At 50.8% G+C, this 25,217-nt stretch overlaps 1 protein-coding gene and 1 long non-coding RNA gene across 6 annotated transcripts in view; one reads left to right on the forward strand and one right to left on the reverse strand.

Moving 5' to 3' along the window:
- TET3 (tet methylcytosine dioxygenase 3) overlaps nucleotides 1–11,026 on the reverse strand; it is a 102,944-nt gene extending 91,918 nt beyond the window's left edge. For 2 of the 4 annotated variants that reach the window (XM_070573775.1, XM_070573774.1), the window contains exons 1-2: nucleotides 9,689–9,828; nucleotides 8,132–8,859 (exon numbers count right to left, since the gene is read on the reverse strand). In XM_070573775.1, coding sequence (XP_070429876.1) covers nucleotides 8,132–8,434 — 303 coding nt within the window. In that variant the 5' untranslated portion in view covers nucleotides 8,435–8,859; nucleotides 9,689–9,828. Of the gene's footprint in view, nucleotides 1–8,131; nucleotides 8,860–9,688; nucleotides 9,829–10,475; nucleotides 10,624–10,905 lie in introns of those variants that run through there. The other 2 variants (XM_008533673.2, XM_008533674.2) reach the window with 2 other exon arrangements.
- A 1,315-nt stretch (nucleotides 11,027–12,341) lies between these two features.
- LOC139075726 (uncharacterized) lies at nucleotides 12,342–18,720 on the forward strand. Of its 2 annotated transcripts, none has more exons than XR_011526450.1 (3): nucleotides 12,342–12,499; nucleotides 16,272–16,386; nucleotides 17,120–17,735. It is a non-coding gene; the product is annotated as an uncharacterized lncRNA (long non-coding RNA). The 2 variants fall into 2 exon arrangements; XR_011526449.1 differs by lacking the exon at nucleotides 12,342–12,499 and adding an exon at nucleotides 13,336–13,543 and having other exon boundaries at nucleotides 17,120–18,720.
- Nucleotides 18,721–25,217: the final 6,497 nt, after the last annotated feature.

Genomic DNA, 25,217 nt, shown 5'->3' on the forward strand with positions numbered 1-25,217 from the left:
AAAAAGGAGACAGGAGAGAGCCACCCGACATCCTGTCCACACGAATGGCTCAGAAGGAGAACAAACTCTAATCCAGTACCGCGTGACTGTTTTTGACCCAGCATCTCCACACCCCTCCTGAGGCTTCCTCCAGCAGTAAGTAGGGGGAATAGGGGACTATGGGGCACAGGCAGTCTGGCAAATGCCCCCAAATGACTCTACTCAACGCAGCTCCCCTTCCATTCAGAGAATCTAGAACTGCTGCTCTACCAGCAGTGGGAAGTGCATTATTCTGCCCATGAACTCCCTGGCTGGGTGTGGGGAGGCAGGGACACAACGGGGTTCGAACTTGCACAGGTCAGAGCCAGCAGGCAGGAACACAGCTTGTGTGACCCAAAGCAAGCCAGCAACCCCAGACCTGTGGTGACGGGAAGGCCGGCCAGTTACCCACCCTGGGCCACCGGCTTTCTTTTTTCCCCTCCCTGAGTGACTAATAAAAACTTACGTTATCGGATTTCTTATGTAAATGACAAGAGACAGGGCCACAGAGGGGTGTCCCCACTCCAGGTGTGCCAGCAGCCTTGGCCCTGCGCAGACACACTCAGGTCGAAGCCCAGATTAACCCTGAAAGACTCTTCCAGAAACAGGCAGCCCGGCAGCAGCAAGGCTCAAGGAGATAAAGGGGTCCCTTTCTTTTCCAACACCTTCTCTCTTCCTGAGTACCCTGCCCGCCACCCACAAGGGAGCTGTAAAGCAGTGATGCGGAGGGGAGTGAGGAATTAGTGACAGCTCCTGAGACCCCTGAGGTGGTCTTTCAACTCACCCAGTCACCACACTGCCTTCACCAGAATGAGGGCTCAGCGGAGAGGTCATGACTGACTCAGGACGGGGTCCGTGAGAAGTAAGCATGGGGCCAGAAGTAAACATGGTCAAAGTTCACCAGAGCTACTACTCAAGACTGTGGGTGAGAGAGTCTACTTCCCGCTGTGGAGCTTCGGAGAAAGTCTCTAGAGAGCCACACCTCATTCCTATTGTTCTTTCCCCATAGCAGATAATTAAAACACGGCCCTTGCCCTCAAAGAGAAGCAATGAGTTTTGCAATGGGGTTCTAACCATTGCACTGTCCCCGGCCACAGCCCTCACCACTCACACCAGAGTGACAACAGGGATCCTAACCTAAAAAATCCTTCTGAGAACAGGTGAACCTGAATAACTATTTCTCCAACCCGCAAAGAGGCCTTGCTGAGGGTTCAGAGACCACGCAGGAAAACTCCATGTCACATGATATCGGAAAGGTTCTATGTCTGCACTGTCCAATACACAAGCCACCAGCCACATGCAGCTATTGAGCGCTTGAAAGGTGGCTAGTGTGACTGAGTTCCTGAATTTAATTTTATTTAATTTTAATTAACTTAAATTCACATAGCCACATGTGGCTAATGGCTACCATACTGGACAGCTCAGGTAGAGCCTGCTTCTTAAATTTAGAGGTCACGAATACTCTTGAGAATCTGCTGAAAACCACGGAGCTCTAACTCGAGAAAACACACCCCCGCACGTTCACACAACATTTGGCTAAAGTTTTCAGAAAGTTCAGACTCTATTTCAACCCAGGTCTGAGATTAGGTCTAGGCATAAGATTAAGTCTAGAACTTGACCAAAAACTTTAGGGCGTAAGAGAGAGATGTTTCTTCTGCAACGTAGTTGTCCAAGGAATATGAAAATAGACCTCAATTACACTTTACATAGGCTTAGCAAGAAACACCAAGTGTGGAAGCCCCCACCTGACAGAGGATGTCCTCATAACATCCCTGCCAGGGCACCCAGCCTCTACGTAGACACGTGCAGCCACAGGGCTGGCTCTTCACTCTTGGAACAGCTGTAAATGTCAGACAATTCTTATTTCTAACATGGATTTGGTCTATCTGCTTATAACTTCCACCCACTAATAAAAGTTCTGCACACCCCCCTACACGAAGGAATTGACTCACTCTTCCACACAAGACTCCCCTCAACCTGTGTTCCTCTTCTTATTTCCAAGCCGAACAGCCCTGTTTCCTTCAGTTGTGCTGCATGTGACCACTCTGACAGATCTCGAGATAGACCATCCACATCCCTTTTAGAGTTTCAGCTCTTTCTACCTGCTAGGAAACCAGGGTTCCTTACTTGTGCATTTATTTCTTTTCTTTTTTAAACAAGTACAGGACTGTGGATTTAACTTAATTAAATTCCATCAAGTTTGGCTTGGGTCCATTGTTCCAGACTGTCCCAATCTCCTTAACCCCCTGTTCTATCACCCAACTTAACATCTGCACCACCACCACCACCACCACCACTCACCCACCCACGCTCTGACACGCTACTACCTACATCATTTGAAGAAGGCACAAATCCCTTCAGCTCCAGAAGCCTCCACACCCTTCTGTGAGACCCAAGATGCTATGGACACACACCTCCTCTTCACAACCACCACCAGCGACAACTCTCTCATGGGGTCCCAACATCCTAAGCCAGGCTGCTGAGCAGCAAACATCTTCTAAGAGCCCTTCCCTGACTATTCCCAGGACACATACACAAGTTCTTAAAGAGTTTTCTTGATAACTCACTAGGCTAGAAGGAAATGGACTCCAGAAGAATAAGAACAAACGTGGAGTAAATCTCAAGAGGTTCTTGTCTCCCTGGCCTACAGGGCAAAGAAGTGGGTTGAGTCATCCTCCTCACCCTGGTTGGCAACTGCAGTTCTTTACCTATTCATCAAAACTTATTTCTGTCCCCTTCTCCATGCCCCATCCCTTCTCCTAGTTACAAAGTGCTGTAAACAACTCAAACTACTCAAACTCTCATGGACATACAAATCACCGGGGAATCTGGTTAAAGAACAGATTCTAATTCAGCAGGTCTGAGGTAGGGCTCAAGATTCCGCATTCTAATGATGCCAATGCTGCTGGTCCAGTGATTAGCAAGGTGGAAGTATGGCTGCAAACCATTCAGGTGCCCCAAGACTCAAGCAAGCCATGTGCAGTAGAAGAGTCCAGATAAGTGCCCATCACCTCAGCCCGCACTGCATCAGAGGATTTCCACTCTAAATACATATTATATAGACCTGGGGAGCCCCCAGCCCAACAGGGTCTACTCCACATCAATTAAATCAATCCCTGGGGTGGCACCCAGGTGATCCTAATGTGGAACCCCCGATTTACATGGTTGATATAAAGTCTGAACAGGACAGCTATACCAGTGCCCTCTCTTCAGGATGACTTTAAATAAAAAACTGGCCCTCTGATCTGACCAAGAAGCTGGTAGGAGATACCACCATCTATTTGCAGAAATCCAGATCCGTTAATTTGACTGGGCTGCTTTGTAAAGAACCACAGGCACCCCTAAAGCTCAGCACTCACCTTTCTAAAGTCCCACAAGCCACCTTTTTAAAAATCCGCTCTAGAACTGTCAAAAATTGACATCAAGCTTACACGTTCAAAATTCCCAAAATCTCTTTCAAAAATTGAACTTTTTGCCTGTCTCTTGTCTTTCGGCCCTCTTTGAACCATCATAATTCTGTACAGGTGTCAGAGAGCATATCCGAAGGTGTTCAGTAGGGAGTGAATGACTCAGACCCAGGGCGGCAGGCTGGTTCTCTTTTCCCAACCACACATGCTGTGGTCTTTCCTCAGTTTATACCACCTAACACGACAGGGACCCACTGGCTGCTCTCCCTCTGTCACTAGTTTTGCTCCCCGAAGTTGTAAGCCAACCCCTTCCTTCTCGTTCTTGCTGGGAATGTGTAAGACTTTTATTGTCTTGAGTATTTTCCACCAATCTCAGCACATTCTGGCCGCTGGACTTCCTGATGCTCCTCGTAAGGGGTCAGACCACTCTTGAATCTGCCTTCAGTGACACACACCCCTTCTCCACACAGGGAGCATGGTCTTTTACCATATGCACTCACTAGACAGCAGCCCATGCAGCCCCACAGATGACTCATTTCTTCCCCAGTCCCACCACCTTCCTCCTTAGGGTACCATTCAGGGCTGTTCTGTCAGCATTGCCTTTTGAAAGAGCAAAGCTATCCCTCCAGCTAACTTCCCTTTTAGAGTCTGTGGTCATGGGGTTAAAAACTGTTTGCATTTGAAAAACAATTTTCTAAAGTCTCTGGTGAACACCTCTCCTGCCCAGCCTTCTCTCTGGCTTCACAAATGGGGCCAAGATGGGGTCTTTTCTCTAAAGAGTCTCATCACTTCTACTTCACCCATTGACTCTCCCTTTGCTGGTGGGAAGCATTCCTCCTCACACCCTCCGTCTTCAAGAAGACAGACTACCAGCAGGCGAGGCAGGAATTCATCAGGTATTCACCTATCTTTGAGAGATCCCCAATTCCAAGCTATCCTGTCTCAGAATTGGCACAGAGATCTGGTTCAGCCATTAAAGCCACTTGGCTGTGAGCTTGACAGTGTTCTGACACCATATATATTTCTATTTCTCTACAATTTTTTACCCACAATGTTCTCAGTCTTGCTTCCAATCTTAGGCTTACATTTTTCTATGCAGGTTTTTTTCCACAAAGGGTTATTCTCCTACCCTCCCTATCAGGTTTACTTCCTCACCCAGGAGCAACTTTTCATTCAGGTCCAGGACCACAGCAGCTCCTTGCTCCTGGATGTCCAGCTGCCTCCTTCAGCAAAGAGACTAGCAATTCCTAACTCCCTTTGCCTGGCCCCAGGGTTGTGCTCTGAGTAAGCTAGAGGATGTCTTGAGATAAACACTTATTTCGTATTGCATCTTTACAATTACGACTCAGAAACTAACTGCATATGTGTGCAATTGTTTATGCACAAAGATTAATTTTTTTCTAGACATTCTAGGACTGTTTTGCCACATACACTGGGTTACCTACTATGTGCCAGACATTATGCATATTTTATCTCAACCCTCACAACAACCCTGCAAAGAAGGGTTCCCCCATCTTACAAAGGAGAAAACCGATCTCAAGAGAGTAGGTGGCACGGTGCTTACTTTGGGTTCTAAGGCCTACTGTGTCTCCACAACCACCAAACCTGACTTTTTCAGTCAGCCATCTTCGTTGTATTCCATGCCAATACTCAGGGAAACAGAATGTGGAAGTCAAACAGCCTCTGACATCAGCCCAGGATCTAAACCCTTCCTGGAACTGGAACCACAGTACAGGAACGAATCTCCTCAGGTGTGGTATCTCACTTTAGGACCCAGAGATGTAGCCACCTGCCTCTGTGGTGGAAGGGCTCATTGCCGGGAGTCATCTCTAGTCTTAAAACGCTGCACCGTTTCTTCTGAGTAGAGGGGCTCCACAGCAACACCCCCACTGTCCCCCGACTGGGAATAGAGAAGAGCAGGGAAGGAAGATGGGAAACTCAAGATTGCATTCTCCCCTTTACAGGATGATACCAAGCAGCTGTCAGCAGATAGCTCAAAGGGAGCCAGGAGAGGTGCAGACAGGATGGGAGTAAGGAAAGGGTGCCCAGCAGAGGAAACCCAGGGAACAGAGATGCAAGGAGATGGTCTGATTCCCAAGAGCCTCCTGGGATGCGGTGTCTTATCCCATCTGAAGAGTCAGGGCCAACTTCTAAAGTTCTATTCCTGAGCCCAAACCAAAGAAAACTCAGATGCCAGGAATGTGTCTCCCCCTTTCCCAATCTCTCTCTGCTACATGGCTGCTCGGATCTAATGGTTAAGGTCCCAGCAGTCCCCTGAGGGGCCGTAAACGCCAGGCTGGTTCTCAGGGCTCACTCAGGCAGAGCCTCCTGGGTGTGTCTCAGCTACGCGCCTACGCCAGAGAGACCTTCATTAAGCGCAGGGTAGCCCGGACAGTGGTTCCCACGCTTTCAGCCTTCACGGACCAATAAAAAAATTGTGGAGACAGACACTAGTTGCCCTTTTGGATTTTGCCAAGTAAAGACTTAAAAAAAAAAATCTACATTCTATCAAGGTTCTATCAACACCTTCCTTTCAGAAAAGAAAGAACATTTTAAACATCAAGAAGTAGAAAGGACCTATCCTTAAAACGAAGTACTGCTCTTTAAATCAAAGAAAGTTAGCTTTAAGAAAAAAAGCTCACCCCATGTCCGCTTTCCACTGTTTCTCTGGAGACTGGGAGAACTCTGTCACGGGCCAGCACTGCTCCACGGACCAGCACATGGACCCTGTCCTGGGATAGCACAGGCCACCAGCCGCATTTTCCCCGACACGAAGGCATCTAGAGGGGCAGCCAGCCATGGCAAGGTCCGCAGGCAGGCAGACGTCCCTCAGCAGGGTTGGCTCGAAGCCTCAGCCAACCCAGATCCCCGGTATCTTAACCACGACCACCCGGCAGCTTACACACAAGGATGACAGGACCCTGGCCTCCCTCCAGCCCCTTTCACTCAGGTATGCCTCGTCGTTGCCCAAAGAAGAGTTAAACACGGTTCACAAGGGCATCTCGTTCCAGGAACATCCAGCCCGGAAAGCTCAGCCCCCCTACGCCTCGGGTTTGATTAGGGGAGGAACGGAATGAGACAGGGGTGGAGAAGTGGGTGAGCACTGGAAGGGAGGAAGCAAAGGCACCAAGCTTACACCAAAACACCAGACCTCACTCCCAGGAGCGAAGCCTATCCCTGGTCCCACCCCTCTTTCAGAAACGACCCACAGGGCACTAGGGCAGCAGGATGCCAACTCCCCCCAACACCAGCAACGTAAGTGGCGGACACTGTCTCCCAGGCTGGGGTGGGGAGCTGCAAATGTGACCCAGATGTCTGCTTTAACCAGACAGAGACAGGCGAAACAGGGCACTGAGTCTGTGGTCCCTGGGTCATGACATGCAGCTTCCTCAGGGAGTGGACAAGAGAAGGTAAGAAGGGGCAGAAACAGCGCAGTAACACCCCTCCCCTGCCCCCTACACTTGGATCCTCATGAGACCACTGCCCCACCACGCTCACGGCACAGCCCTGCAAGCAGTGGTCAGGGAAATCCCGAGCGCCAGCCGCCAGCCCTTCGAAGCCACAGGTGCCCTGGCCCTCAGAAGCACAGCGGCTCCCAGCCCAGCTGGAAAGGGCTTCAAAGGCCATCAAGCACAACCCCTTCATTTCCCCAGGGAGAAGACAGGCCCAGAGAGGGGGCCTGAGTTGTCTGAGCCCTTGGACAAATCAGTGGCAGAGCGGGAAAGCCCTGCAGACAGCGCAGGCCTCCGTCTCTGTCCAGCGCCAGTTCCGCTGCCTGGAGCGACCTCAGCCGCTACATCGCTCCTCCCAAGCTGCTCAACTTCGCTCGTCCCTACTTCTGCCAACTCTCTGCTGTCGCGGCTGCCACCAACCTCGTGCCGGCAGCCCGCCACCAGGATGGAAGGGAAAGATGGCCAACGCAGGGTCACTGCCTCTCCATTTCCCTCCTCTGTTCTCATCCCAACTCCTCCCTCCCTTTCTCTACGTCTGCCCCAAATAAAGGGAGTACTCCTCCCTGGGATTGACAGTGTCTCAACAGCACATCATTCACTCAGTCAGTTGGTATCTGAGTGCTTACTACACGCCAAGGAACTGAGCCAGGTCCTGAACACACAGTGATAAATGGTCTTTGACTTCAAGAAGTATTCAGTCTAGTAGGGGAAACCAAATCATGGGCTTCTTATTAAACTCCCAAACCATTTCAACTGGCTCTCCTGCCGTCTGAGAAAAATGAGGGTACCCAAAAAAAGATTTAGGGAAAGAAACATCCCACTCCATCAGGGCAACATAAAACCACCCTGTCACTCCAAATTTTTCCAAATCCATCAGCCTCCATCGCTTGCCTGACACCACAATTCCCCCATGTAACCCAAGCATTAGTGGCACCTTGAAAAACACCTGAGGCTTCAAGCAGGACAAGAAACTTCCAGAGACAGAGCTGGATATCATGGTCCCGCGTCAAATGCAAACATCAGCGATGAGGGCTAGCTTAGAGCCTTCTGCGGCCCAGTGACTCTCTCACAAATTTTCAACCTGGCGAAGGAGCCCAAGCCAGATTCCAATGACAGTTACATTCCTACACACGGCCCCAGGCAAAGCTGGATCCATAGGATCAAAACGGGAGTAAGGGCTTAACTGTCTTTAGCAAGACCCCTATGAACACAGCACCCTCGAGGGACGGGGCAGCCGAGCAAGGGCCAGCTTACCTCCTTGAGAAGCCCGACTTTTTTCTTCAGCACTTCACACTTGCGCAGTTTGCAGATCTGGTGTGTGCGACGGTTGGTACAGCTGGTGCAAGCCCCACAGTTTTCTAGCCGCCGGCAGGGCTCACAAGTACCACACCGTTTCCGTTTCTTTCGCCCATCTCCACCCCCTCGAAGCTGGGGTTCACTCCCGGCCATTGGGAGCCCAGGCCCCTGGAAGCCCCCTACCATCACCTGGCCCTGAGGGAAATCATAAAGGCCTGGCAGGTCTGGCTGGACTGCCAGGGGCACCTGAAACTGGCTCATGACGTTGCCAGAGGTAGGGGCATAGGTGCCAGGGCAGAGCCACAGTCCAGCTTCCTGCCTGCCAAGGCCACCAACAGGTCTTTCTCTTCTAAAACAGTCAAGAGTCTGCAAGGGTGAAGGCAAGTAGCTCCAGTCTCCGGGATGGGCGCCTCTTCTCAACCCCTCTTCACCTTCTCTGTAGCAGTCTGATAGGGCTCAGCTGGGGGCCACTCTCCCACCTGCTGGTTCCCAGGATCTGGGGGAGGACAACAGCAGCAGTCCCCAGGGAAGGGATCATCTTGGCTGGGTGGGTTCTTCACCCTCACCCGCCCTGGACCCAGGCATGAGGTGAGCAGGTGGGTGCGTGCTGGGGCAGGGCAGGGTGAGGAGTCTCTCCTCCCGGTATTTCTCCTCCAGGGTCAGGATGATGGAGAAGGCAGCGCTGCCTGAAAAGAGACAGAAAGGGGAAGCGCATCACTCGGGGCTCAGGCACAACTTTCACATGTTACCTCTTCCTGCTTCTGGGAAAACAGAAAATGGGGGAAGAGAAGGGGCTTGCTCAAATGAAGTTCTGCGCAAAACCTCTGGCAGGGCGCACCAGCACCCGCTCCCTGTTTGAGTGAGGAGGTCCAGGGCTTGACTGGGGGCTGAAGGGACCTGGACCATGAATTTAAGGGGGTGGTCAAGGTAAGATTTTTAAGAAAGTTGTCCTCTGCCCCAGCCCCACGGGCTTGCTTGAGTTTCACCAAAATTCCCACACAGAGCAGTCACTGGAGGTCGCTGGGCCCTCCCCATGGGAGCAGAGCTTACAAAATAAAGTTTGCTGAGCGCTTCCCTCGGCGGGGCTGCCCGGGCGCCCCCGGCACGGAAGCGGCCTGGAGGGGGGGCGCGCCCGGGCTAGCCCGCGCGGGCCGCCCCGCCGCGCCCCCCGCCCGCCGGCCAGATGGGGTAGGGTGGCCGGCTCCGCCGAGGGGGCGCGGGGAGGGGGGCGCGCTCCAGCTCGGGCCGGGCCGCGCGCGCGCCGCCGCTCGGGCTCCTTTGTTCTGGGGCCTCGGCCGCTCGGCTCCGGCGGCTCCGCAGCCCCCGCCCCGCCCCGCCGCCCCCGCCCGGCTCCGCTACACTGTGACCCGTAGCACCCCCGCCCCCGGCCCCCGCAACAAAGTAGCGGCCCCCCGGCCTGCCCCCGGGCCGTCCCCTCCCCCCGGGCCGGGCCCCCCACGCCTCCCCGCCGCCCCTCCCCCACCCCGGAGCCGGAAAGGCACCGACTGCACCGACCTGCCCGCCGCCTCCGGGGCGGAGCGCACAAAGGGGCAAAGTTTCCCGGCCCGCGCGCTGCCACCACCGTCGCGGCCGCCGCCGCCGCCTGGGGCGCCCGCCTCCCGGAGCGCCCGGCCCGGCCGAGCTCGGCGCGCGGAGCCCCCCGCCCGGGCCGAGGAGGGGACGGCGCAGGAGGAAGGAAGAGGCAGCGGCGGCCGCGGCGGCAGCAGCAGCAGCAATGAAGGCGTCCGCGGGACTCCCCGCCCCCCGCGCGCCGCGGCACGTGCTCGCCCGGGGACTCCCCCGCCCGGGAGGGCGCGCACGTGCGGCCCCGCCGAGCCCCGCCGGCCTCGCCACCGCCGGCTCCGCTGGGCCCGGGGCTGCGCGAGGGGGGAGTGCCCGCGGGGTGGGGAGGGGACGGAGCGGACGGCCGGCGAGCGGGTGGGGGCAGGGCCCGGCCGGCGCCGCGCCTTTGCACCTGCAGAACCTCCCTACCCCAGCGGGCGGCCCTCGCCCGGCCCGGCCGCCCCCCTCGGGCTGGCCGCTCCCGCCCTCCGGGGCTTCTGCAGCCCGGGCGGGCGAGGCGGGCCGCGCGGGGTGGGGCCCGCGGACCTCCCAGCCTAGGCCCTCGGCCGAGCCAGCCTCGGTGTCCCCACTTCCTGCCACTCCCTGCGGGCCCGAGCGGTCCGGGACGGCCCGGGCGCCCCTGGGAGCCCTGAGCTCCGGGCCCGGCTGACCCCCTTCTCCCGGCTGCCGCTCACTCATTCCGAGGCAGGACAATGGGGGACATCGCGCGTTTGCGTACCGAGTCAGCCTGGCCGGCAAGGAGAGGGGACCCCGGGGGGAGAGGCCCCGGGCCGGCTGCGGGGCACCCTCGCGGGAGTCACGGCCGAGCGCCCTTCCGAGGCGGACCCCGGGGCCCTGCCATCGGCAGCCTCCCCCGCGCCGCGCTCGGCTCTTTCGCGTCGAAAACAAAGACTAATCCGATACCCCCGCCCTGCCTCCCGGAGGAGGGGGAACGGGCGCGTCGCGGAGGGTAACCGAGGAGGACAACGTTCAGGAGAGGCTCGGGCAACCTCCGTGGGGGCCGTGGCGCAACCGAGCCCTATAACCCGGTGCAGACACTTTGAAAAGTCACCCCGGGCTATTTTCCAGGCAGGGGGCAAGGAGCAAGGCACAAGAATATTTCCAAGTTGCCAAACTGCCCGTTCTGTCTGCAGCTTTTTTCCCCTCACCTGTTGTGCCCGCCAAGTTGAAATTCCAGGTTAGATTAATTCAGCTCCACCCATCTGGCCTGACTGCCAGGTTGGTGCCGGCAGCTGCCTTCCACCTACCTGGGTTGCTGGGGAGAAGGGTGGGTCTCTAACACACACGCGCGCACACACGCGGGCAAGTTCTGGCAGAAACAACCAAGGGGCTGACTGGCCTGACCAGTTTGGGCGGTGCTCAGGGAGCCAGGTACCTGGCAGGCGTCCCCAACCGGCTGAAGCTAACAACTCAGCCAGAACTGGAAAAAGAGCATTCGGCCGGCTATTTAGAAGGAAAAAAAAAAAAAGTAACTGATCTCAAGTAGCGCTGTCCAGAAAGCCCTAGGCGGTAGAAGCCCGAGTTCCGTCTGGAACTTGCCTCCTCACGGGCCTGATTTTGACAGCCTGCTCGGGTGGCCAGGTTGTCAGCTGCCGGGCGCGCAGTGAACACCACTGCAATGTCTACTTCCTACCCTGGCCTTGGAGCGGACTGAAGAGTATCTGTTCAGGAAACTAAGCCTAGAAATGAGAAGAGACACCAATAGAGTGTAATTTTCAGTCAAACATGAGAACAGGTTGTGGACTTGTAACTGTTTTTAGTGTAATAAATGTTTAATGTGTTAAATAATTTCACTTTTAAAAAATATTACATATATTAAAGAAAATGTAGAAAATACGGAGAATTAGAAGACAAACATCACCCATATATAACCAGATTTAACCATTTGCTATATTTCCTTCTAGCCTTTTCTATTTGTAGATTAGTTTCTTTTTTTAAAATAACAGGGTTGTACTCACACTGATTATGCAATTTGCTGTCCTCTTTTCACTTAACGTTATACCATAAGCATTTCCCTCTTTGTTATACAATCTCCAGATAGACAGTGTGACAGTGAAGTGAAGGTAGCTTCAGTAAGCCAGAGAACTCTGGGTTCCAGACCTGGCTCCCCCACTTGCTAGCAGCATGACCTTGGACAACATACTCACCATTTCCGAGAGAGAATCCAAGTAAAGTACTTAACATAGGGCTTAATAAATGGCATCAATTATTGTTTAATCCTTAGGTAGATACTACCATTAAACCCATTTTAGAGGTAAGGAAACAGAGAGATTAAGGAACTTGTCCAAGGTCACTCAGCTAGTAAACTGTAGACTCAGAATTTGAGCCTGGCATCTTTCCTCCTGTATTCTGTCTTGGGGAATGGCACCAGCAATTTACTGGGCCAGTTTACTCTTCACCAGCTATCTACAAGAGGGTCATTTCACAAAATCCTTTGGCTTAGATAACTAGGTGGATGCTGCTGCCATTCACCAAGACAGAGTACAAGACAAAAGATGCCTGGCAACATCCGTGTGGAAGTGAGTGTGGAGCCGAGGGGGCGAGGCTTAGGCTGGACTCACACACGTGGTCCCCGTCAGTGAGCAGATCTTAAGTGAGGCCTCAGGTGTGGAGGAGCTCACCAGGAGTGGACATGGAAAGTGAGAGGAAGTGGCAGCCGGGACAGAGCCCTGGGGAACACCAGCTCATGGGGGACAGCAGCTGACAAGGGGCCAGCAAGAGAGAGAAGGAGCCGCCAGAGAGGTAAGAGGGGAACAGGGCCCAGGCCTGAGACCTGCCTGTCAAGTCTTCCCAGCTGCTTCCCACCCTGGAACTGTGCACTTCCACAGTCTTGTTGCTCATGCTTTCTGCCTGGGGAAACCCCTCCCCACCTCGCCCCCTCCCACCTACCCCCTCCACCTGCTAAATTCCCACTCATCCTGCAAGTCTCAGCATAAATGCTAGTTCTTCCATGAAACCTTTTCCGACTCCTCACTCAGCTTCCAGAACCTCACCCTCCCTCCACATAAGTTTGACACTCCCTCTCTAGGAACGGTTATCTTATCAGCGTTGCAATTGTTTACGCATTTCCCTCCCAGTTACTATGAGCTCCTAAAGGGCTGGGACCCTGTCTTTTCACCCCTACAACCCTAGATGTAGCACCCGATCAATATGTGTTGAATGAAGGTCAGTAGAACCTGATCAATCAAATATCACGGTAACACCGAGAACCTACAGACTTTCAAGGTTTTTTCCTTCCTGCTTTCCTACCCGCACAACCTTTCCGGGACCCCCAAGATAAAGCCCAAGATCGTCAGGCCCTGCTTTCCCCGGTGGGCTGCCTCCTGTGCTGCCCCGTTATTCCCTGTCCGCACAGCCGCTCAGGGCCGGAGAGCAGCTGGCGCGGGCGTGGAGGCGCAGAGCGAGCCTCTGTATCTGGGAGCCGCATTAAACTAGAGGCAGTGGTTCGCTACGCGTGGTTCCCGGACCGCAGCATCACCAACACCTGGGAACTTGTTAGAAATGCGAGCTTTCGGGCCCCACCCTAAACCTACTCAAGCAGAAACTCCGGGGGTGGGGCCCAGCGCTCTGTTTTAACAAGCCTTTCAGGTGATGCAGGCTCAAGTTTGAGAAGCGCTGGACTAGAGGAAGCCGGCGAGAAGCAAGTTCAGCACCAAGGCAGCGGCCAAGATCAGGCCTGAGGCGCTTAGAGGAGGCAGACAGAGGGAGGCTCCCTTTATAGCTGGCGTGGCGGGCCCCACCCCCAGCGGCCGAGGGCAGAGCATTTGAGGCCAAGGCTCCAGCAAGGTCAGGACCTGGCGGCGCAGGCCCCAAGGGCTAGAAAGGGAAAGCTGGAAGCAGGGGTAGGAGCCTGCAGGACTGCAGGCACTATCCGGGCGCAGGGGGCGTTTCCCGGCATGGGGCTGGAGGTGGGGCTGGGGAGTAAGGAGGATTTCCAGCTCCATTGATGAGCTGCAGTTGACGCAGCACTTGGCAAAGGGCGCAAGAAGTATTCTTGGGTGTGCACGTGTGGTTCTTAGGGATGTCACCACGTGGAACCAACACTGCTGTGTGTCTGCGGAAGCTGCAAATGACTGAGTGTTACTAACCTTGTCTGTGGTGCTTGACTTGGCTTCTTCTCTTTAGCTAATAAGCAATTTGTCCTATTTGAAAAATGAGCTTTGCACTAATGGGACGTTTTGCAGAAATGTAAATATACATGGATGTCCACACCTGGGCTCGGTTTTAAAGATTAAGGGCATTGGGAAGTTCATTTGATTTGGGATGTGTTTCTTCCTTGGTCATGTATTGGTTGAGAAATAACACCAGCTAATATTTGCATAGAGCTTTCTCTTTTCAAAGCACTTCCACACACATTACCGTTCTGTCTGCACAGAACGGCTAATACGCCAAACGTGCAAATATTACTTTCCTTTTCTTTCTGTGACATAGTTATTATTACTATTATCATCGTCATTTTACAGATAAGGGAACTGGGACCCAGAGAGATAATTTGTCCAAGGTCATTCACTACTAAGTGGCAGCATCAGGCCTATAATCCAGAACCTCTGAAACTAGCCTCCCAGGGCCGGGGCTGATATGGGGCAGAAGCTGGCGTTTTGCTCCTGGGGAAAGGGAGACTCGTTAGTGGATTGCTTTTGGACATGCATTGGTTAGTGCAACATGTGAAGGGTATCTAAACTATGCTTTTGAATAACCCAGCAAATGCTTTCACGTTTTATAACTATTTCTGTGACTTCATTTTGAATTTAGATTGAATCAAAAAGACTACATAACTTACAAGGAGAATGCAAGGGTCCCCATCGTAATGGGAAAGAGATGAAATAACCTGGAAATCTTCCAGCCTAAGGGCGCTGGGCAGGAGGAAGGGAACTTTGATGGACTCAGAGGCTCAGGTTACTGATTACTCACCAGGGATACAGGTCTTGGTGCCCTCATCCTTGATTTAACTGCGTGTATCAGTCAGGATCAGTTAGGCAGTGCCACAGTAACCAACAATCCCCAGATCTCAGTGGCTTGACTTAACAAAATTTTACTTCTCAATCATGAAATATAGCCATCGTGGGTCAATGGAACTCTGTTTCCTGTTCCTACTCAGAGACAGAGGCTGCTGCAACTGGACGTGTTGCCTACTTAACTCTGAAGGCAGGAAACAAGGATAGGACAAATTGAGCACTGATTCTGAAAGCTTCTACTTGGAAGTAACCTACATCACTTCTCCTCTCATTTTATTGGCCAAAGCAAGTCACAAGGGGCAGGGAAGTGCAATAGATGCAAATGCTCCTGTGGGCCTGAAAGGAGAAGCGCAAATATTTGGTTAACAGCACTAATAGCTAACACACAGGGAATATGTGTGTGTGAGGTGGATGTGTATGTGTGCATTTGAGGTATGTGTAATACAATCAGTTCTACCCATTTCCAGGGTGCTTTTCCCTTTTGGGGACATACACTTGAGATTCCCACTCTAATGGGTTGTCATTCCTTGCACTAGAGCAGGTTCAGAGATTTAGACCTGGGTGAAAGATACGTGAGTTGAGGGAAGCATGGTAGAAGAGGTGAGCAGCAGTAGGGCAAACCCAGTATAAATTAATTTGTAAATAAAGAAAGAATCCAGCAAAGGAAAGGACTCAGAGTGTATGTGTCACTTGGGGCCTGCCTGCTAAAGGAAGCTTCTAAAACAGCATAGCTTTGGCAGAAGCATTTCCTGCCTTCTTGCCATTTGCTTCCACTCATCCTTCCTGGCTAAACTCAGGTGACATTCCAGGAAGCCTTTGATGGTCTCACGAGACTGGGCCCACCAATCATGTAGTAAGAGTGCCTAGGTCTGTTCTATCCACCAGGCTGTGGACAGGGACCACATCTTGCTCGATGCTGGCTGTGGTATGGGGAATGGAGGCAGAGAGACCAGCGGGAAGGCTGTTGCAGGCACCCAGAGGAGAAAAAATGATGGTCTCCATTACAGGAGTGGTGGTGGGATGGAGGAAGTATGCGAGAAAGATTTAGGAGTCAAATCAACAGGATAGGGGCTGATTGGATGAGGAGAGAAGGAGGAGGTTTCTGGAGAAGCAACAGGGTAGATGATAGCACCAAGGGTGCCGGAGGAGGAGTAAATTACCGAATGAGGACAGTGTCCTGGTTGAGGTGTCTATGGAACATTCCCACAGAGAGATCCAGGAAGCAGTGCATATAGGGGCCTGAGGTTCAGGTGGGGGAAACTGGCTGGGCCCAGATCCTGTGATCCATCTCTTGGTTAGACTTCAACATCAAATCCTCCAATAAGGTCAGCATTTTTTAAAGGAATTTGTTAAAAAAACAAAACAAAACCAAAAAACAGGTGGGGAGTAGGGGAGAGGAAACCACCAAAAATATGTATAGCATAAAAACTGTGAAATTCCTGAACTATGAATCCCAAGAGTCCAGTCAGAGGAGCGCAAAGGCTTCATAGGAAGGACGGAGGGTCCCTCCAAGATTGGTTGAGCTTCCACCGGTCTGTCCCATTATCTTACCTCCACAGGTTGCTCCCACTCCATCTCCTGCTGAGCAGGAGCCCGCTTGTCCCGTCTGAGACCTGAACTTGATATCAAACCTCTTTCATCCTTGAGGCTCCCCTCCCGCACATCCTCTTATGGGTGAGTCCAGCCCCGTTTGCAGGAACTGTGCAGTGCAGGGGGCCCAATCCTCAGAGACCCCGTTCTTCCCACTTGGCCATTGTGCCCCCTCACAACACCTCCCCTTCGCCCGCACACTGACACTCTCCCTCTTGATGCCTGGGCTCTGTTTCCAGCTCCTCCATGTTCTGGTTTATGACTGTGGGGGAGGTGATTCCCCTCTCCGAGCTTCATTCCCATCTGTGAAAGTGGGGCTCATGATGCCTCCTTTGCAGATTCCTTTGCAGAGGATCAAATGAGCCACGCTCTGGCAAAGTCCCATCTCAGACCTTGGTATACAATAGGCACTCACACTGTCTCATTCTTCCATTCCCCCCCCCCCCTTGACTCCTCTTCCTACTTCATAGGGAAAGGGTCTTCCAATATTTTAACCATATGTAGCCATGACAACCAGAGTTAAAATATATACAGTAATCAGAGAGGATATTATGTATTATCTAAGGCAGCAGAGAAAATGATATCCAGGTGCCCCGGGTGAGGCTTGGCGCTGAGTGGAGCCCTTACTCAGCCTCCCCAGCCGGAGACAGTAGTTCTCCAAACGTCTCCCTCCCACCACGTTCAATCAGCCCTAGGTCCTGTCAGCTTCACTCTGAAGGGTCCTGAACTCGTCCCCTCCCTCAGGCTTCCTGCCCCTACCCTGCTCTCCCACTCCAGCCTCCCTCCCTTGCCCTCATCGTGCTCTCCTTTCTCACAGATGTGGATCATATTGCCTTTGATTCAGACCTCCTGGGTCCCGGGCAGTCCCACCCAGAGTCCCGGAATTGAAAAGACCAGGTGCCTGGGCCATCCTGCAGCCAGTGGGGAAAAGAAGTTCCAGACTCTTGCTGCTCAAAGTGCGAGCAGTGGACTTGCAGCAGCGGCGCCACTGAGGTTTGTAGAAGCGCAGAATCTCAGCAGTTCCAGAGCTTCGGAATCAGAATTTGCATTTCGACAAGACCTCCAGGTGATTCGTAGGCACCCTGAAGATTGAGCAGCTCTGCCTTAGAAGTTTTCAGGGAGCAGGGCTAAGAAGGCTGGAGATAAAAAGGACACAGGCAGCCCTCGCTGAGCTGGAAGAGGCATTCTTGGAGACACCTGCACATATGGATCAAGTCATTCAAAGTCACTCTAGCATCATTCATGGGGAGATACACTGTGTTCCCAACATTGCACTATTTATCTGCTAAACCAGGGAGGGAGTTATCAGCTGATGTCTCTCGGTCTTCTTGCCATTCTTTAGGACTGTCCTAATGGTGGCATGACTAGGCAATGACCTGCATCCACTTGATATTCGGCCATCTCAAACCACAATAAATGAAGATGAACATCTAGCCTTTGGAAAGCAATCTATTTGTAGTGAATCAAAAGCCTGTAAGACAGAAAATAGGGTGTTAATGGCAGAAAGAGGCCACAGAGAACAAGTAGACTGGCCACTCAAACAGGAATGTGCAGTGGGCTAAGGGCACCCGAGCGAGGCAGTGACCCACGGGCTCAAGAGGAGCCTCACAGCTGCTAGAAAAAGGAAGAAGTACAATGAAGTGCGGGAAGCCTGGGAGCAACCCATGAGGCTGGGGGGAAGAGCTTAGGTTTATAAGCACATGGCCATGTGTGTAGAGAAGTGGGTTTTTTTGAGAATATCTCAGTGGCCCAGGGAGGAAGCTGCCCTTGGCCTTGAGAGCGCTCTTGGAGAACGAGGTAAATTCCCCATGTGGTATATGCCAAAGGTGCCAGGTCTGTCTACTGCTTCCTGTGGGCACTCCTGGGACATAGGCCCCAACATCAACACTGAAAGAAAACCTCAGGGTGAGGGTTGCCAGATTTAGCAAATAAAAACACAGGATGTCCAGTTAAATTTGAATGTCAGAGAAACAACAAATAATTTTTTAGTATGCACATGTCCAATATGACCTTGCCAGAGCAGCCCTACTCAGGATTAGAGTCTGTCCCCAGGGTATGGGAGCAAGGCAGGTTTGGGCTGAAGGAAAGTCTCCTGGAACCCGTGGCACCATCCTAAGACTCCCCCTCTTTTTGAATACAGAGCAGAAATGAGCATTGTCACTTTTGGGGTGGGGCAGTCTATTGTGAGAAACTGCACACTATTGTTTGCTTTGTAAAATGTTTTGCCCTACAAAGTAGGTGGGAACTACCAACATGTTTTGCTTTTTTTTTTTTTTTTACATTATCCTGTATCGGATAGAGTAATTCAAGGAATGTATACTACCGAAGAATTGTGCTTTGATAATTCCAAGTCAGGTTCCTATAGGAGATAGACTGTTTCTTAGTCCAAACCAATAAAATCCTACTGAACCAGACAAATTGTTCTTGTATAAGCAGGATGTATTCACTGAGTCCCGTGGAAGAAAATGTTGGTAACTATTTACCTGATCCAGCAATCTAAAGGTATTTCTAAGCATAAAATCAATAAACTCTTCTGTATGTCAACAACCCAAATTAAACGATAAACCAAGGGGAAATATTTACAAAAGAAATGAACAGGAAAAGTGTTATATACATTGAAGTGTTATATAGTATGTAAGGAAAAAGATGAATACCCAAAAGGGAAAAAAAGGGCAAAGGATGTGAACATTCGCAAAAGAAGAAATATAAATAAAAATATAAAACATTCAATCTCATTAGTAATCATAGCAAATTGACAGATCACGCAATGAAAATACTCAATTTTGCAAAGACTGCAACAATTTTCTTTCCCAAGATATACCCCTGATGGGACCATAATCGTGTGTACCCTTCTGGGAAGCAATTTAGCAATGTTTATCAATAACCTTCAAAATGTTTCTACCCTCTAACTCAATCATTTCACTTCCAGGAAAGTGGTGCACAAAAATCTAGGCACAAGGATCTTCGTGAAAGACTTTATAGTAGTAAGAACAGTGTGCAGCCTCTCGCAATAGACTGCCCCACCCTGAAAGTGAGAAGCCCATTTTCTGCTCTGTATTCAAAAAGGGAGGGAGTCTTAGGATTGTACCATGGGCCCCAGGTGAAGACTTTCCTTTATTTTTTTCATTAAAGAATGACTAACATTAAAGAATGATTAATTTATAGGATATGAGCACATTAGAACATGATGCAGCCATTATAATGATCTAAATTATTTAAAAATTAAACAAATACAGGTTAGTTATAGAAAAATAAGAATATATGGGGGCTGGCCCCTTGGCCAAGTGGGGCACGCACTCTGGCCCAGGGTTTCACTGGTTCAGATCCTGGGCACGGACATGGCACTGCTCACCAGGCCACACTGAGGCGGTGTGCCACATGCCACAACTAGAAGGACCCACAGCTAAAAATATACAACTATGTACTGGGGGGATTTGGGGAGAAAAAGCAGGGGGAAAAAAAAAGAGGATTGGGAATAGTTGTTAGCTCAGGTGCCAATCTTTAAAAAAAAAAAAAGAACACACAAATGAGCAAAAAGGAAAATCTTAAAAGAATCTGCAGTCCAGTGTTAATCACTGTTCATGACGTGGACCATATCTTTAAAAGTCTTTTATGTTTTAATATTAAAATAGTTTTTGAAAAATATTTGGTAGCATTGGAAAGTATTTACCATATGAAATAAAAATGAAATAATCTGTATGTATTATATTATCAAAAATTTGTGAGCCAGCCCTGATAGCCTAGTGGTTAAAGTTTGGCATGCTCTGCTTCAGCGGCCCAGGCTCGGTTCCCGCACATGGAACCACACCACTTGCCTGTTAGTAGCCATGCTGTGGCAGTGGCTCACATAGATGAACTAGAAGAACTTACAACTATACGCGTAACTAAGTACTGGGGCTTTGGGGAGGGAAGAAAAGGAGGAAGATTGGAACAGATTTAGGATAGGGCAAATCTTCTTCTGCAAAAAGAAAAAAACTAAATATGCACAAAGATTGGGAGAGAATATATCGAAATATTAACAATGGATCTCTGGATGATTTTTGTTTTCTTCATAACTTTCTTCTAAAATTTCTACAACAATCAATATTATTCCTATAATAGAATAGAGAATTATTTTTGAGAAAAGGCAAGGGGAACATCTACACCTTAAAGCAAGTCCTTGAGAGAGAAGGAAGCAAATCCTGATTCCTAATAGAATGATTGTGACTTTGCATATTGGAACCACCTGGAGAATTTAAGGTGTACCCATGCCCAGGGGCCACTCAGAGATTCTGGTTGAATGGACCTGGATGGGGGCCTGAGACTCGTGTCCTTGGCAACATCTGATCACGCTTTGGGTGGGGTTCTAATGTGCAGCCAGATTGGGAACCACTATGAACACTCCCGATCTCGAGTTTGGGCAGGAGTTCAGTGGTCTGGTGAAGGAGGAATTGCAAGTCATGGTTTCAAGCCCCCATGAGTGGCCCTCTCGAGCTGTGTGCTTCAGGTGAGTTGTTTAACTGAACCTTAGTTTGTCTATCTGTAGAATGGGAAAATTTAATGCCTGCCGCACGAGTTGAGGTGTGGCTTCAAGGAGAGGATAAATGAGAAAGTGCTGTGTGAAAGAGAAAGCATATAGAATGTGTTCTTTGTTCTCTCCTGGAAACTCAGAGGATAGCAATTATCTTTGATCAATGCAATATCCTTGGCAACATGAGAACCCATGCAAATAAGCAGGTTTGTTTCTAAGCTGTGTCAGTCTTGTAATTTGATTTGATTCGGAGATCCTGGAGGCAGGTGCTGTCACATGTGGATGCCCAGGGGCAGTCCTAGCCCGAGGGCTCATAGGCGGTGGACAGCAGCCAATAGATCTGAGTTGGTTCAGACCATTTGGTCATCTTGCTTGAGAGGTGGCTGGCCTCCAGAAAATGTGAAAATGTGCCTTTGCATTTTAAACACCCCAGAATGTCTACTTCCAAATAAATGTTCTTATCTAAATTGGCTCCCTGGGAGGTTATGCGGCCATTGCTTAAAACGTCTTGGGAATTCCTCTTTTGAGATTGCCTTTGTCTATGCTACATTTTTTCTCAGTATTTTCAATGGTGAACTCATTCTCTATCCTTTGAAGAGGAGCTTAATTTTAGAAAACAGCCAAAAATATCTTTAGAACCAAACCTGATGATGAGGTGGTATTCAAACCCAGGTAAGACATTTTAGTTTTGAAGTGAAGAGGTCACTTATAAGCTACATGTTTGTGTCTGTCTACCCACTGTATTCCCAGCGCCCTGCATAGCGCCTGGGACCCAGATGTTGAACGTATTCTTGTTGAGTGGCGAACAGAGCCTGGCTCTCTACTGGGACCCATAAACTGGCTCCAAAGGTAAGTCTGAAAAGGTTTTTCAGCGACTGCAGCCTATTTGGAATTAATAAATTCTAGTTTGTATGCTGCTTAGAAATCAGTCTCTTTGTTTGGTAAGTATGCTCTGTGTGTATCTTACGCATTTGACTGAGGAGAAAATGTTGCTGTTCCTTCCCCTTACTGAGGCTAATACTGGATTTAGTCTCCTAAGGCAACGCTAATCAGTGACACTGGGCAAATCCAGGCATTTTTGGAATTATTTTTCATATCAACCCAATCTACAAAACATCCAAGCGTGGTGTTGTTAACAAGGACAATTTCAAGATGCTGGCATTAATCCAGACTTACAAATTAGCCGAGGTCCACATCTCCACGCCTTAATGAATATGAGGAGTATGGAGTTAAGCAATTCATAGCCAGGACAGAGAGCATCAGCCTGCAAGTCAGAACTCCTTTGCTGGTCCAGCTAATCTATTAACTAGCTGTGTGGTCAGGGCATGGGGGTGGGGGCATTTCACATCTCCCTCCTTAGTCTTTATGTCCTTATCTATATGATGATCTCGCACTCTTAGAGTTATCATTCTAAACTAGGAACAATGCAGGCTGACAAGGAGGCAAGAACAGGTTGCTAACAGTAGACACTCAGCTGGCATGCGATAGAGAGGAAGGCAAGGTCCCGCTCAGGTTATGGGGAGACTTTGGGAGCCACAGAAGCCAGTTTCAGCTGAGACAAAGTCCCTGCTTTGACGAAGAAAGAGAGCCAAAGATGGAGCTCAACCACTCCTGGCAATGGAACCGTTTCCAGGAAGGGAACACACAGGTCATCTGAGGTCAAGTTCAGGGCAGGCAGCCAGCCGCCAGGCGGGAAGGAAGCTGCAGTGAATGCCTGCCTGCTCTCCCAGCCCTCCACCTTCTGAACACAAGTCCCGCATCAGCCCCTTTGCCAGGTCGCTCAGGGGACCTCAGAGGCTTCTTCCAGACCCAGGCATTCCAGGTCCGGCCTCACAGACACAGCCCACACGGAGGTGCTGCAGAGAAGCAGGTACGAGTCAGCGTGAGCCTCGGAGGCTCAGCCGCTTGCCTTAGCAGCTCAGAGCTCTCTATTTAAAGCATTTGAGCATTCCTCGCCCTCTGTTGCCCTCTCTTCCAGCCTCAGGGCCTCTCCTCCCCCAGGCACACTCTCTTAGCTCCCTGTCTTTGCCTGTGGTGTTTACTCCAAAGCTGCTTTCACCGCAACTTTTTTTTTTTTTTCGCTCTAAAAACCCTATGGTTTGATGCCCAGCTCAAATGCTACGTGATCTGTGAGGCTCCTTTGGCTGGAAGTAGCACCTGCTACAATTTGTCTTGCATCACACTTAGGGACATGTTGTCTCTCCCCGTTTGGGACCACATTGTATCCACTCTTCACCATCACATCGTGCATGTTCCCTCCCTTGCCCATGCTGCTCACCTGCCTGGCGTGTCCTTACCATCATGCCTGCCAAAATGTTCCTCACCTCGCCTTTCAAAGCTCAGCTCAGCTAGACTCTCTGTAAAGGACTTTCCAGCTCTCTCCATGTCTCCACCCACACAGACCTACTTCTGCGCCTGGAACTTTGTCTACAGTATTTCTGATCCTTAGAACAACCCTGCAAATAGGCGCAAGGTTAGTTTCACTTTCAGATTTAAGGAAGACAGAAGCTCAGAGAGGTTAAGGCACGTGTCCAAGTTGCACTGCTGGTTAGTAGCCTAGCCAGGCTTGGAACCCAGGTTTGTCTGACCCCTAAACCCAAGCCCTCCATCTATTCCATGCTACTTCTTCATTTGTAAGGCAAATATTTTGAGCACGAGACTGTAAGGACTTTGTAAATCATCTTTCTTGTTTTTGAAGCAAGCAACCTAAAGTATAGAGAAGTGTGATGACTTGCCCAAGGTGACACCGCTTCTCCCTACCCCCTTTCCTTCTCTGGCCCCATGCCAGCGTAGGTGGCCCAGGAACTACCTATCAACTACAGGGGGTCCCCAGTACCTGGTAACATTCCCTGGGGTCCCGAGTTGCAAGCCATCTGCCACACACCTGCCCTGCAAGCAGGGCCCTAAATTAGGCGAGAGAAAATACTGCCACAAGCTCAGTGCCACAGGACTCTTAGCTCAGCTGTATATAATGCCACAGTCCCAAACCACAGTGACTTCGAGTTTACGTTTTTCTCATGTAAAAGAAGTCTGAGGAGGTCTGATGTTATAGTTTCACCGAGTCAGAGCCTGGGGTTTCTTCTGTCTTCAGCAATGCCTTCCTCGTGAGGCACTTCATGGTTCACAGTGGCCCCCAGGATCACCTGGGGGGGCTCTGAGAGCAGAGCCAAAGGGCTCACTGCCTATCTTCTATCCCCATCATTCACACTGCAGATCTGACAATCACATAATCCAGTCCAGAGGTGGAGAGGCTGCTCGGAGCCTAGCTGGGAGTCAGCCTGGGACTCAGCAAGTATGTAGCATGTGGCTGGCAGCATAAAGGGTAAGGGTGTGGGGACAGTTCATTTCTTAGTCCAAGGAGCCCTTCTCAAGCTCAGCCTACTTCTTCTTTTCTCCTTTTCTTCCTTCTTTTCATTTGTCTGATATTTTTTGAGCTACTCACTCCTATGTGCCAGGCACTGGAGATACAAACAGGGAGAAGATGCATCCTGAGCTCTAATGAAGAGACAAGAGATCATTTTAATGCTATGTGCTAAGTGCAACAATAAGATACAGGCAAAAGGCACTCTCCAGGAACACGACAGCAGGGCCCCTGACCCAGCGGGGGAGGGGGCTTCCAGAAGAGGGTGCTTGCTGAAGAGACATATCTGAGAAATATTAGGGGGGAGGAGTTCCTAGCCCAGATGATTGCCTGGATGTTAGGGGTGAGTGAGAGGAGGGGTCATATGCTCCCGGTGGGGCAGGGTGGTTGGAGTGATGGGGTCACCACGGATGCAGAGAGCACAGGGTCTCCCCCCAGAGACAGTGCTTTCTTGCTCCAGGGAATGCCCCCAGCCTCGGAGTAGGCTCTCACTTCCCCAGAGCTGCCTTTTCCCATTGCTGCTCCCAAAGACATGCACAGGGACCCTTTTCACTTTAAGGTTTTGATTCAAGTGCCCTCAGGAGATGAAGTCCCTTTGACCCTGGTCTAGTGAACCAAATATAGGAGCATAGTCCATACCATGCAACCTTGAGGCCAAATCAAGTTAGAGTGTCATAAGTGTCACCTGATCTCCATGGTCCCTAGCGGAAGCTTTGGCTCTAGAAAACCTACCTGTAGTCAACATCTGCCACTTTGTGGAGAACCAGTGAGTGAATCTCCTTCCTGTGTTTGGGGACTTACCCATCTTGGTTGGAGGCAGAGCCGCCTCCCACAGTGAAGATGAAAAAATCAGATACTGTCTTTCCCAGACTCCCTTGCAGCTACGTGGCATGTCAAGGGCGTGTGGCCCAGACTCTGCAAGTCAGACATCCCTAGCAGAGTCTTGGGTCCGTGAGGAACCTTCTGAGACAGCAGCAGCTGCAGGGGCATCACATCCTCATGACAGTCACGGTGGATCCTCTGAGGCCTTGCAGATGAGGGCTC

Source organism: Equus przewalskii, chromosome 14, assembly GCF_037783145.1.
Source record: "Equus przewalskii isolate Varuska chromosome 14, EquPr2, whole genome shotgun sequence".
Taxonomy (NCBI): domain Eukaryota; kingdom Metazoa; phylum Chordata; class Mammalia; order Perissodactyla; family Equidae; genus Equus; species Equus przewalskii.